A 13053-nucleotide genomic window follows, 5' to 3' on the forward strand; every position below is an offset into this window, starting at 1 on the left:
GTCATTTTAAGTATGAGTAAGATATGGTAGTATTAGTAACCTAAGCAGTGATGAGAGTTTGAGTATATGCATATATTTAAATATAAATTTCTAGTTATACTGTGTTTGTTTCTGGTAAATTTATGTTTTCCATGTTTTCCAGGAACAACCCTTACCTCTAGACTTTCCCATCCGTGTCTCCGATAAGCCCTGTCTTTACCCAAACATGCCAGAAAACCTCCTCTGGTAACCAACTGAGCATTTCCGTGTTTTGATTTGCAAGGCTTACGTCACGGTGGTGGACAAAAATCCCATGATGCACTGTGATCTTTCTTCAGTAAAACGGAATAACAGTACAAATGAGAGTTAATAACTTCACATTTCTCTTTTGTTTTCATCTGAAAAATCCGTGAGTTGTTCCTCTGCTGTTCCGACACAGTGTGGGTGTCTTCGGGAACTGGCGTGTGTAAGTTGGATCAGCCACAAACTAAAGTACCTAAGGCTAGTCCTTATTAGCTTGTCTACCTCCTTTTAAATTTACTGAAGTCACACGGTTTTCAGTGTGAGGCTACCTAGTTTCATAAATGTGTGTTTCGTAGCTATGAATGTTAGATTGTTACCTGTTATTGTGCCGTAAATGAACCAAGCTGTCGTGAGCTAGGTCTTTAAAAACATTTGTTGTGCAGGTTTTTTCCACAGTTTAATTATATCAACTGTACGTTGGACTTGTGTGGGTATTAAATACTCAGATACATGGGACAATGTCCACCTCAAAATGAGAGAAATATGAAGAAACGATCTCTGATACGTTAGAGTGGCTTCAGGTCACTACCAACTACTTTAAGATATATATATATACCTGGACTGGAGACCAGGTCCAGGTCTCTTTTTAGTGTCGGGCTGGGCACATGTGTGTACCTATGGAGTGCATGTACCAGCCAGGTACTGTCCATGTACAGTGTCTGGGTCTAACTTTAAATTTTTTTGTGTTTCTTGGTAACATGAGTTCGTAGGTTTGCCAAAGAATCACTTTCTGAATAATCCTTTTCTTAGGTCACGAGGTTATATATATATATTTAACCCCCGAGTGTCTTTGGATGAAATCCCAAAATAACCAAACAGAGAACACCAATAGCTGCTCGGTTGAATTATGTTCATCTATCGTTTGAACCGCCCAGGTCTCCAGTCCGTGAATGTGGGATCAGGATTTCACTCGAGGATGGATCCCGAATATGAACATCGTCTCCTTCGCCAGATCAATATTCAAAACGACATCTTGAGCCCTGTTGTGAGTAATTTTTGGATCCTTGCCCACCACTGTTGCAAGGGGCAGAGTTGAAATGTTACTTTAGCGCTTTCATTATCATTATCATAAATCAACAAGTGTAAATATCAGCAGGTGATCAAACCTTTGCCTCAGAAACTAATGCAATTAATACATATTTGTCATCTTTTTTGATGTTTTTCAGAAACTGTCACAGAGTCTGCACAATCGAATGCTCACTGTCTCCCCGCTGTCTTCACCCAGTAAACTTGGAGACAGATTCATTCCAACAAGAGCAGGGGCAAACTGGGATATCAGCTTCCACAGGATCAATGTATGAATATTTTCTGGTGAATTATAGTATTTAGAAGAGTATCTTTGTGGTTTAGAAAGCATATGCTTGGCTATTGGGAAACATCTCTTTTGTTACTTTTTGAGGAAGTAACAGCGGTCTTCTTAATGTCTCCAGGAAAATGAAAAGTCACCAAGTCCCAACAGAAAAACAAAAGATGCCTCTTCGGACAGTGTAAAAGGTAATTCCAGTTTTGTACAGGTTATTTTAGAGATTGTGTTTCTTTTCTATGTAGACATAGGATTATATTTTTGAGCGCGTGTAACCATTAGGTTTTTGTGTGTGTAGCAGATGGGCTGGCCTACTCTGCTTTGTTGAAGAATGAACTTCTTGGAGCAGGAATAGAAAAGATTCAAGACCCGCAGACCGAGGACAGACGACTACAGCCCTCAACCCCGGAGAAGAAAAGTCTCTTCAATGTATGAGCATGTCATCTTAGCCTCTTTCTACAGTACTCTTTAAAGAAGAGTACATCCCTATTTAGTTAGTGTGGAATTTTTCTTTTGTGATTTTTGTTTTAATGTAGCAAATAAAAGTTTTCATGTTGGCCTGTGTTTTCTGTGCAGTATTCACTCAATAGCAAAAGGTCAACGCCAGATGATAGCTCCAGCATCTCCCCCTACTCCTTGTCACCTGTCAGCATCAAAAGGTAGGAGAACTTTTAAAAAAAGTTTGATTTTGTCTTTGATCCTATGGCAAAAAGATAAACCTTAAATTGTTATGTTTTTAAATTACAAACCAATTAAGAACCATTGTTTTGAGAAATCAGGGTTTAATGATGTCCAACTTTTCTGGTTGCAGTCAAAAACTACTACGTTCACCAAGGAAGCCCACTCGCAAGATCTCAAAAATCCCATTCAAAGTCCTGGATGCTCCAGAGCTTCAGGATGACTTTTACCTCAACTTGGTAGACTGGTCTTCACTCAACGTGCTTAGTGTCGGGCTGGGCACATGTGTGTACCTATGGAGTGCATGTACCAGCCAGGTACTGTCCGTGTATAGTGTCTGGGTCTGATGTTTAATGTTTATGTGCTTCTTGGCAACGTGAGTTCCTATGTTTGCCAAAGAATCACTTTCTGAATAATCCTTTTCTTAGGTCACGAGGTTGTGTGATTTATCTGTGGAGGGAGACTCCGTCACATCGGTTGGATGGTCTGAAAGGGTAAGCTCAGGTTTTCCTGCCATAAAGCTGAAAGGATGACTTTTTGATATGGTTAGTGTTGAGTAAACTCATAGATTCTTTGTGTTTGTAGGGTAACCTGGTAGCAGTGGGAACTCACAAAGGCTATGTCCAGATATGGGATGCTGGTGCTGGGAAGAAACTTTTTGCAATGGAAGGACACACAGCCAGAGTCGGTAAGAGCTTATTTAGAACGGGTAAAAGAGAGCCTTAAAGAGAAGGCCAGTGTAACAGTAAGCATTGTCAATCAATCAATCTTTATTCATTTAGTGCCAAATCACAACACGAGCACTGGCAGGACATAACAAGGATTCACTAACATTTCAAGTGACAGACATGTCTCAGAGCGCCAGAGTCTGGTTGGTTCTAAATATAGCTGGCTACTTATCTACTAGAGCTGAAACGATTCCTCGAATGATTCGAGGTACTCGATTACAAAAATTACTCAAGTACTTATTTCCGCCTCGAGGAATCATTTAATTTTTAAAAAGATCAAAGAGTGGTATTTCAAATAGAGCTGAGGCCATATTAAGAGAGTTTTCAAACCCCTCAAGCTACCTCTTATACAAAATAGCAACTAGCAACAAATCTAGCTTCTTTTCTGGAGTTTGGAGACTAATGGGTCATTCTACGAAACGGGTGCCATTTGGGTCCACAACATTTGATGAGATGTACAAGGCACAAAAAATGTGTCAAAGTGTGTTTACAAATTTTGGAGCTACCAAAGTAAGTGCTCTTATTGACATGCTGTATCAGAAAATTCTATTTCTTAAAGAGAAAAAATTTCATTTGAAAAATAAATGCTCTTTAACTAAACAAAAATGTATTTTATCCGATTACTCAATTAATCGATGGGATTTTCAGTAGAATACTCAAATACTAAAATATTCGATAGCTGCAGCCCTATAATCTACAGTACAAATTGAGTTTACAAAGTTTGCTTGTTGTCATGTTTCATACAGTGGTGCTGCGTAACTATGAATTCATTTCTTTATCACATTGTTTTAGGTAAAAAGCTGTCATGAAAAAAGAAACATAGTGTTAAATAGAAGATCTAGTCTCCATTCACGCACGCCTCAGTTATAGTCACATCCCTATGACAGTGGGTGCAACTGCTCATGGGAAATGGAGTCTTTAGCCCTGAAAATCCCTTGCTTGTCCAGTTCGCCCTCACAGCCCCTTTAACAGGTTAATGTTAATATCATTTTAGGTAGAATCAATGCTTGAAAGTCTCAGTGGTTGTCCTCTGGTAGAAACTCTGTATTCGGTCAAATGTCGAGTTAAGCATTAATTAATCTCTTCTATTATTTTAGGAGCGTTGGCATGGAACGCAGACCAGCTGTCTTCAGGAAGCCGAGATCGTATGATTCTTCAGCGAGATGTGCGGACACCTCCTCTCCAGTCAGAGAGACGTCTGCAGGGACAAAGACAGGAAGTGTGTGGCCTTAAGTGGAGCACTGACCACCAGCTGCTCGCTTCTGGTGGCAACGACAACAAGGTAAAAATGTTGTCTCCAATATGCCTGCCTCTGTCTCTCTGCATTCACTCACTGGGATTACTTGCGGTTCTCAGCTGCTGGTTTGGAACCACTCCTCACTCAGCCCAGTGCAGACATACACGGATCACCTGGCTGCAGTGAAAGCCATTGCTTGGTCGCCTCACCAGCACGGCTTGCTGGCGTCTGGAGGTGGCACTGCTGACCGCTGTATTCGATTTTGGAACACCTTGACTTCACAGCCATTACAGTGTATGGACACAGGCTCTCAGGTCTGCAACCTGGCGTGGTCTAAGCATGCCAATGAGCTGGTAAGGATGTACCCATACACACTGTGAACAAGTCTCAGGACAATGCCATTAATAACAAAAACAGTCACTTAAACACTACTGAACTGAACAAGAGTCTGTCTAGAGTTTTAATATTGGGTTTTTGTTTTATAGGTTAGCACACATGGTTACTCTCAGAACCAGATCTTAGTGTGGAAATATCCAGCTCTCACGCAGGTTGCCAAACTCACAGGGCACTCCTACAGAGTGCTTTATCTGGTCAGTGTGTGTTCTCTTTCTAATGAGAATATGATATTACTGTTCCTTAAGCGACAATTAACAGTTTTCTTTTCCTCTTTTAGGCAATGTCCCCAGATGGGGAGGCGATAGTGACAGGAGCTGGAGATGAGACCCTACGCTTCTGGAATGTATTTAGTAAAACAAGGTCAACTAAGGTGAGAATTTGCTCAGTGGTAACTTTATTTTATGATAATAGTGCCTTTATCTCCTTAACTCATTGTTCTTTTTGTCTTTTGTTTCAGGAATCTGTATCAGTTTTAAACCTCTTCACCAGGATACGATAACACAAATTTCAAACTCCGAAATTGTACTTCGAGTGAATCCTTGCATTGCCACTTAATTGTGCATCAGCATGGTGCTAAGGTCATACTGCACAAAATAAAAGGCATCATATAACATTTAATTTCTGACAGAGAAAACAGTCAAGAATTTTTAATCAAGAATTTGGGGAGTAATTTTGGTTGTTGGGCTTTAACTTTGAATGTATATTTTCTTTTTAACAAGTGGGATAAAAAGAATCATAGACCTTATTGAAAAGATATTGTGATACTATTTTCATGTAGCTGTATCAGATTTTTTTGTTTTTGCCAAACTCAGGACTTATTTATTTAAAGCTGCCACAGCAGCTATTACTTTAAAAGTGTTGGAGGAGAAAAGTTGCCAAGATGTATTGACACTAAAGCATAAGAATTTAGCTTGATCACCTACTAAGGCCTTTACAGTATGTGCCCCAAGTGTACTCTGATTCTGAAGAAGGTTGACAGAGAGGCAGAAATGCAGATTGTTCCTGTAGACCGAAACTCTGATGCTGTGCATTAAGATGTGTACTACATGGTTGATCCTTGACAGAAATAAAAAATGATGGCACTAAAGACCCAGTTTCAGTCGTTTTTCATTCACCATACATTGTATCCTGTCTAGTCTCTGGCATTACAGATAGGTCTGGAGCAAGCCCAGCCCTGAGGATGATTTTTGCTGCCTTTTTTTCACTAGTATTTCTAGTTAGGCTATGCCTTGGACTACCTAAAGGTGATACTAAGCAGTCTGAAATCAGGGCCATTTGGTTGTGGAGGTCTTTTTAAAAAAATGCTACTTGTATGATAAAGTAAATACAGAATATGAGGTCAGACTAATGCCCTTTAAGATATAAAAGTATTATATTTGTCATAAAGTATCATAAACATTGTTTTGCATTTTTTAATACAAATCAGGCCATGAGACTGACAATAAAATGGTCAAAAATGACCATTTCTTTGGATTTTCTTTTTAGCAGACATTTTTTGTTGTTGAATATTTGTGCATTTTTAGGTGAATATTCAAAATCAGCGAGCACCTGTGTCTTGTTTTGCAGTTTTTGCATTAAAAAATGCTAAATATTATCATTGCAACACTGAATTCAGTGTGTCAGAAATAAACTTAATCTGTTATATCAAGGTAAATTTGGAAATTGTGTATCAGTATGCAAGTAAATCTAACACAATCATCTTTTGTTAATTGTTAGTGTATTTAAGAAGTTCGTGTTAAAGTTGTAACGTTCACAAATATTTTACCAACACATATATTAGGGTAGCAGACGGTAGTAACGGCCTCCTACCAACGGAGGCGCTGCGTCAGTGGATGTGCTACCCGGAAGTTATAAAATCGGGCGGGAAGTTGAAAGATTGAGTATTTCAAACCAATTCGCTAAATGTTATTATAGGTCTACTCATGTAAAGAAAAATGTCAGTTTTTCTTGCAAAGTAGCGGATCTAATTAAGAAATTGTATTTAAAATCTCAGTGTTGACTAGGCTGATCAGCCGACGTTGGTGTCTCGGTTAGCTTGCTGCAGGTTGTTCACTCCTCTCTCTTTCGGTTCGTCAGGATGGCGGACAGAACTTTGGTAAAAGAGTTGAAGCGATGGGCAACAGAGGAGTTCAACTTGCCCCCGGACAGCCTGCCAAATGACAGCTATTTTAAATCGTACGTACCAAGTGTCCTCAGTTGCTTTTCTTAAACTAGTAATACTGTTGTCCCTGATATATTAGCTGAATGACAATGTGCTGTGTGTTTCTAGGCTGTGTGTTGGGTCTGGCAAGTCAATTTGGAAATATGTCATCCAACACATTTTTCAACAAAGGTTGGTATTTACAGTCCCTCTATTTCCAGCTAGTTTTGCATGTTATTTGTTGTCATGAAGGATGTACACACTTTATTTGACCTATCACAGCAAATAACAACATGGCATCTAAAGAATGGTATTGTCCTACTACAAATTATAGTTTTCTTTAAATGATTGATTGATTGAAAAGACAGATGTGCAGATTTTGAATTTTGGGTTCTTTCTTTCTTTCTCTGTTTTTGTTCAGGAATGTGAGGATGATGCGTGGGAATCTACAGTGGTATCCATATTTTCAAGCTGAATTTTAAAGCTACTATGTTATCTTCATTGTGACTTTAGTGCATTTACAGCATGCTCATGTAGATGCAGCAGGATTTTTCATCTGGGAGTCATTTAGACACAGTAGAATGAGCACCTTGCTTTAAACTTGTCTTTGTTGAGGAATAGTGAGTTAGTTCTGTGCTGTCTTAATAATACCCCCACAATATATTTACTTTATCCCCCAGTCTTGGCCTGTTATTGCTTGGTGAGGTGTGCACTACATTCTCTTGTTACCCTTACGCATTGATTGATCACTTTTTTCCAGTACTTTCCTGAACGATATCATACCTTAGGTACAAAGTTCTCCAAGACAAAGAGGTAATTACAAAAAGCTGCTTCCCCTAATGTGGTTTATTGTTTTGTTCGTTTGTTTTTTCTGAGTTTAGTTCTTTTTACTTTCCTGGAAAATTGTATGAGCTGTGAAACTCAAAGAGTTTGTTTTTTGACAGAAAAGTGACTGATCAGAAACTTTTTTGTCTGTTTCTTGTTTTTTTGCATGTTCAGTTGGAACAAACTGAAAGCCAGAGTGAGGCTGTAAGGCAGAGAGAGCTTCAGAGGAAGATAGAACAGCTGAGAGCAGAGATCGGTCACCTTGATTCTCAGATCAGTGGAGCAGAAGAACAGTCAGCTGCACAAGGTAAGTCTGTCAGATGCAGGGAGGGACAAATAACTGATCAGTGAACATTACAAATGTTTGAATTTTCTTCTTCCAGAGCAGTCCATCAGCCATACTTGGGCCAAAGTGGAGGACAGTTGTCACAGAGAGCTGCTTCTACAGGCCTTCAAGCAGCGCTGCATGTTTGGCTGTAAAGTGCTCTCTGCTGATATCCAAAAGATCAGAGGACACTGCCAGGCATTAGATCTTATGAGCAGGTAACGGACATTTAAATTTTGAGTGCAGACTATAATTATAAAACAGTTTTTTTCACATGTATGTACTCATAAACGGTATAAATGAATATTGTGATGTGTTTCACAGGAAAGCAGAGGTTAAGCTTCTTTTTGATAATAAGCCTTCCAGCACCAGTGATGGAGATGACCTCAACTCCAAAGCTGCTGCAGAGGCACAGGTCCTGGTAAGAGCTACCTAAAACTTGTCTGTATTTTGTGCTTGTGTCTGACTGATGTTGACCGTGTCTTTTGTGTACGTTATGCTGTTTGAGTGTATCATCTCATGTATTTTGTGTTTCTTGTAAGCGTGAGGTGAGGGAGCTGTGTGATGACAGGATCCACTTCTATTGTTCCCTACAAGAGAGTGAGCTGAAATCAACACACACCGCAACCAAACAGTAAGGACTGCAGTGAGAAGTGTTTGAGAAACTTTCTCTGCAAAAATTTGTCCCTCATGATATTGTCAATTTCTTATTTTGAGAACTGAAAGCTCACCATTCTGTTTTCTTTCAGTATGAGCCGTGAACAAAGGACGGCTGTGTTTCAGTACTGGCTCAGTTCTGTGGAGGTAAGTCTATGTTCAACAAGACTTACAGAACACATAGCAACTTTTTTTATGCTGTTATTTTAACTTTTTATTGGCATGTGTTTGCTTTTCTTATCAGAATCTGTTGGACAGTTATCCTCCAAACCACATCCTCTTGGCGTTGGGACATTTAGCTTCCAGAGAGCAGAGGGAACTTGAGGAAAAGCTTGCCTCTCTTGATGTGACACGAGATGTGACTGCTCTGCGGTACAGCAAACTTCAACATTTTTCTATTTTATCTACCTCCATTCACACTGTAAAAACTCTAAGTTCAAAGTATTCATATAGCATTTATATTGCAGCTTCCGATATGAAAACAATCACTTATTGGACATGTCAGCAGAAGATGATGATGAGTTGCCACCAGTGAAGACTCTATTGGCGGTGCGCAAACATACTTTGATCTTAAACAGCAGAAGTTTCAAGCAGTTGCATAGAACTGATGTGTTTTCATTCACTTATATTTTTTTTGTTGAACCACACATTTGTTGCTCCAGGCTGCCTGGGAAGAAGTGCAACAGAGTTTGGTGGAACTAGCTCAGACTCGCTGCAGAGTCCAGCAGCTGAGTGACCAGCTGCAGATTCGCAGAAAAGAGGCTGAGCTGGAGGTGTCTGGTATTGCAGATGAGCTTCACAATGACACCATGGCACTGTAAGTAGACCCACTGATAAGATTCCCACTAGACATGAGTTTTATAATTAAATGAGGACCATATTGACCCGAGTATAGGAAGAGCTTTTCCTCGTTGAAAATAATTTGAAAAGTGGGGTCTTCTTATAACAGAGGTCTAACCATCGAAACATACTGATAGTTGTCCAGGGTGTCACCTTTTTGTAAACCCAGTGATCTCACTGTGGCTGCGGGGGGGTTGTCCTATAATCAGGGTCGTCCTTTTTTTTTGGGTCAATACGGTAATAATGAGGCCACATTGCTCTACAGTAGGAGGTTATTATTTCCAAAGCAGTTAAAAGTACAGTGCCTAGAAACAGTAATGTTAAGTGACATCTGTCACATTCACCTCCGAGATCAGTAAGCCACTGTGATACATCATGAGTATAATAGTAATACAATTTCTTTTGTGCAAATATGCAACTTGTTTTTTTGTGTCACGCAGCCAGACATGAAACAGAGATGCAGATTTTAGGAGTATAACAGTCTGTTTGATCTGGCTACAGTATCTGTAGTTCAGGATGGCAGCATTTGTGGGAGGGGACCTGCTCATTCTAAGTAAACTGTAACAAACTGACTTGATTATACAGTAATTTAAACATACTGACAAATGTTATAATTGATTTCTACTAACTATTATGCGAAGTGCTGCTAATTACAACGCACAGAACTTTAAAAAAGGCTGAATGATTTCTTTCTGTTTTTTTAATTTTCCAAAACTTCTTGACAGGTCAGCTCTTAAGGTTGAACTTGAGTGTGTGATGCAGACAGCAGCCAGGGATCATATCAGAGACTGGTGTATACAACTTGACCAGCATGCCAGAAGCCGACAGGAGGTGCTTAAGAATCTGCGCAGCCAGTGGCAGAGCATCCTCGACTTCAGACAGCTTGTGGTGAGTCAGCTGATGTAAGACCTGTTAAATCGGACCACCAACACGTACAGATCTTGAAAACTTTCTTGAGATATCCATCTTTATCTTTCAAACGTCTAACACTTTGCTGTGTTGCTACAGGCTATTAGACAAGAGCAGATCAGGGGTTTGATTAAGGGGAACTCGGCGGCTAAAACGGAGCTGATTCATCTTCAAACTGAGGTGTGAATCTTATCTTGTTTTTGGCGACACAGAGTGCTTTGGTGTCTCTTGTGCCTCTTAAGAACTTCTATCCATGTGTTTTAATACAGTTACAGGAGTTTATTCGAGACAAACTGGTGCCACAATTTCAAGATGTCACCAATTCAGCCAACAGTCTCAGGAACTCCATTTCCAAGGAGGCTCGACAGCTGGGAACAGTTTCCCTTGTTGCTCTTGACAGGAGGACTGTTGAGGGGTAAGTGGGACACCTCAACACATCAGTAACACTCAGCTTACAAAGACTCCTGACCATTCATCAGTTACAATTTCAGAAATGTGTTGGAGATGAAAAAGCTGAACTTTCTCATCATTTGTACACCTCTGGATTCAGCAGAAGTGGCAGGAAAATGTCCCAGGAGAGTGCTCCAAAAGAAAGAGGACCAGTATTGATCAGGTGTTGGCAACAGCTGTTCTGAATAGAATGTTTCTTGTCTTTCTGTTGTTACAGAACCCAAAGGATCCCTGCGTCATGGTTGTCCATCAATCGCTTGAAATCTTCAGACTTTAGCAGCTTGTGTCAGAGTCTTTCATTCCCACTGTACAAGGTCTGTGTGGTTATATACTCCATCATCTGCTGTAACAATCAGTCCTCAAGTTAAGGCACTGTCATTCGGAATCTAGGTTACCCTTGCAATATGAGAGCAATAAGTTACTATCATATAAAAAAAAGAAAATAAAGAAAATGTATTTTTATCATTCTAAAAAGTGGAGCGACTATATTACTGAAAAAACTATTTAATTTAGATTTAACATGGAGACTTTTAACACTTAAAATAAAAACTTTACTTTGTTGTGATTGATTTGTAATTTCAGAAGTTTGACTGTGGAAACTTGCTACAGTCCCATAAAAGTTGTGCCAGTAGCTCAGAGCTGCTCCAGCTCTTTCAAGTCCAAATGCTAAGTGTTTTTGTTTAGCCAGCTGACTGTTACTGCCATCACTTTCCTCTGTCCTCTCACCAGTAGTACGAGTGAAATGAGTATCTATTGAAATCTGTTTTACTTGAAAAAAGGCAAAACGCCAACAGCTTTGTAATTTCTGGTCTGATTTGTGCTTGCTTTATCAATCTCTCACATGATGTGAATTCTTTTGCTCTTATAATTTACATGTTTATTTAATTGAATTCTTACTCCTCTTCCTCTGTCTCTGCATAATCACATGGTTTTGACTTTTTTTTGTTTTTTCAAACATCAGGCTCCAGAGGAGCTGTGTTCCCAGACGCGCGCCCAGCAGCTTGAGTTGCGTTTTCTTCGCCAGTTACTGCAGCTTCACTCTGCTTCTCTGCAGAAAACACAGAAAGAAGCAGGGTTGTTGCATGCATCTGATCAAAAAGGTATGAGGAAAGTCCTGATAAAGCTTTTTTCATCCTTAAACTTTGGGCTATTGTTGAGAAACTAGATCATTTGTGTCTGCTCTGTGTCTTAGCTTTGCTGTCCAGAGTCGTGGAGGAGGATCAGAAGCTTCTGAAGGCTCTGGTGCCAAGAGTCAGAAGCTTCACCCAACTTTGCAGCCAAAGCCTTTCATACGGAAACCAAGTACAAACTGCTATCTCTCACTGGTGAGACTCATATCCAAAGTAGTTTCCGTTGTACAATTTGTGCTTTTTTGGACTGTGTAGGTTTCATAGATTCCCAGCCTTCCTATCAGTTAACATTTTTATCACTACTTTTGGTTAAGCAGTATGAACAGCCATACTGTGCAAGTTGAAATTAAACTTTTTGATAAGTTTTGCCTCTGCTTGTTAAGCATCAAATAATACTTGCCATACTGTCAACTGTAGCTCTCATTATCTGACTACTTTTGGGTGGAATGTAATCCATTTTTTTACATTTCCATCACAGTAAAAAAGAATGTCATGGACTATTTATGGTCACTAACTTTCAAAGGAGGCTCTCTTAATCATTGAACCGTGTTGAGAAACTGCTCATGACTTCTGTAGCCAGATTATTCTGAGAAGTGAGAACTTTAACATATTTGCATGTTTTCCTTAGGTGGGAGAGGCCAGCCCAACATGTCCTACCTGAAGTCAATAAAGGAGGGTTGACTTTTCAACAGTGGCTTCAAAGGTGGAAACTTGGAGCTAAAGCCTCTTAGGGGTGGATAAAGAAAAAAAATGATAATAAAAAAGCACCTTTAAGTAGCAATATTACAAAGCTACAACTGTTAACAAATGTCTGTACTTGTCTATGCCTGATTATTATCCTCACAGTTCCTCCTGGTGTTTATTAAATAAAACTCGATCACTAATAAACCATTTTGAATCCAACTACTTGTTCTTGTTTTTCTTTTAGTTTGTTCAGAGACGATAGGGTGGTTGAAAACTGACGAATGCTACTGTGTTGATAATGCACAACACCTTTTCTAATATTCCCCCTGAAACAGCGGCATCTTAGTCATAAGGAATCTCACGATTAGTGTTCAGTCTATCGTTCGTTTAGCAGCCGCGGGCACGAAGCAAGGTATGAAGCTGTGTTGTCACTAAGTAACATTGTTCCTTTGTAGCATTGGAGGGGGAG

At 39.6% G+C, this 13053-nt stretch overlaps 2 protein-coding genes across 3 annotated transcripts; both read left to right on the forward strand.

The window, feature by feature from the left end:
- The first annotated feature begins 243 nt into the window (after positions 1-243).
- On the forward strand, positions 244-5703 carry LOC141788959 (fizzy-related protein homolog). 2 transcript variants are annotated; one of them, XM_074668180.1, is made up of 14 exons: positions 244-445; positions 1158-1267; positions 1449-1577; positions 1713-1776; positions 1887-2014; positions 2162-2244; positions 2397-2580; positions 2692-2757; positions 2849-2951; positions 4089-4273; positions 4348-4581; positions 4714-4818; positions 4902-4994; positions 5082-5703. In XM_074668180.1, the coding sequence occupies exons 2-14, from the start codon at positions 1199-1201 to the stop codon at positions 5121-5123; spliced, it is 1485 nt and encodes a 494-aa protein (XP_074524281.1). In that variant the 5' UTR covers positions 244-445; positions 1158-1198; the 3' UTR covers positions 5124-5703. The 2 variants fall into 2 exon arrangements, with proteins under 2 accessions (XP_074524281.1, XP_074524280.1); XM_074668179.1 differs by having other exon boundaries at positions 247-445; positions 1884-2014.
- A 766-nt stretch (positions 5704-6469) lies between these two features.
- On the forward strand, positions 6470-12793 carry haus5 (HAUS augmin-like complex, subunit 5). Its single transcript, XM_074668276.1, has 19 exons — positions 6470-6799; positions 6894-6956; positions 7186-7218; positions 7553-7577; positions 7764-7896; positions 7973-8132; positions 8239-8335; positions 8457-8548; positions 8664-8718; positions 8816-8943; positions 9039-9120; positions 9234-9388; positions 10137-10299; positions 10420-10500; positions 10590-10735; positions 10988-11084; positions 11732-11870; positions 11963-12095; positions 12529-12793. The coding sequence occupies exons 1-19, from the start codon at positions 6702-6704 to the stop codon at positions 12629-12631; spliced, it is 1983 nt and encodes a 660-aa protein (XP_074524377.1). The 5' UTR covers positions 6470-6701; the 3' UTR covers positions 12632-12793.
- Positions 12794-13053: the final 260 nt, after the last annotated feature.

The sequence above is a fragment of the Halichoeres trimaculatus genome, unplaced genomic scaffold, assembly GCF_033239565.1.
Source record: "Halichoeres trimaculatus isolate MK-OKI-2021-1 unplaced genomic scaffold, fHalTri1.1 fHalTri1_scaffold_4, whole genome shotgun sequence".
NCBI classification, from domain to species: Eukaryota; Metazoa; Chordata; class Actinopteri; order Labriformes; family Labridae; genus Halichoeres; species Halichoeres trimaculatus.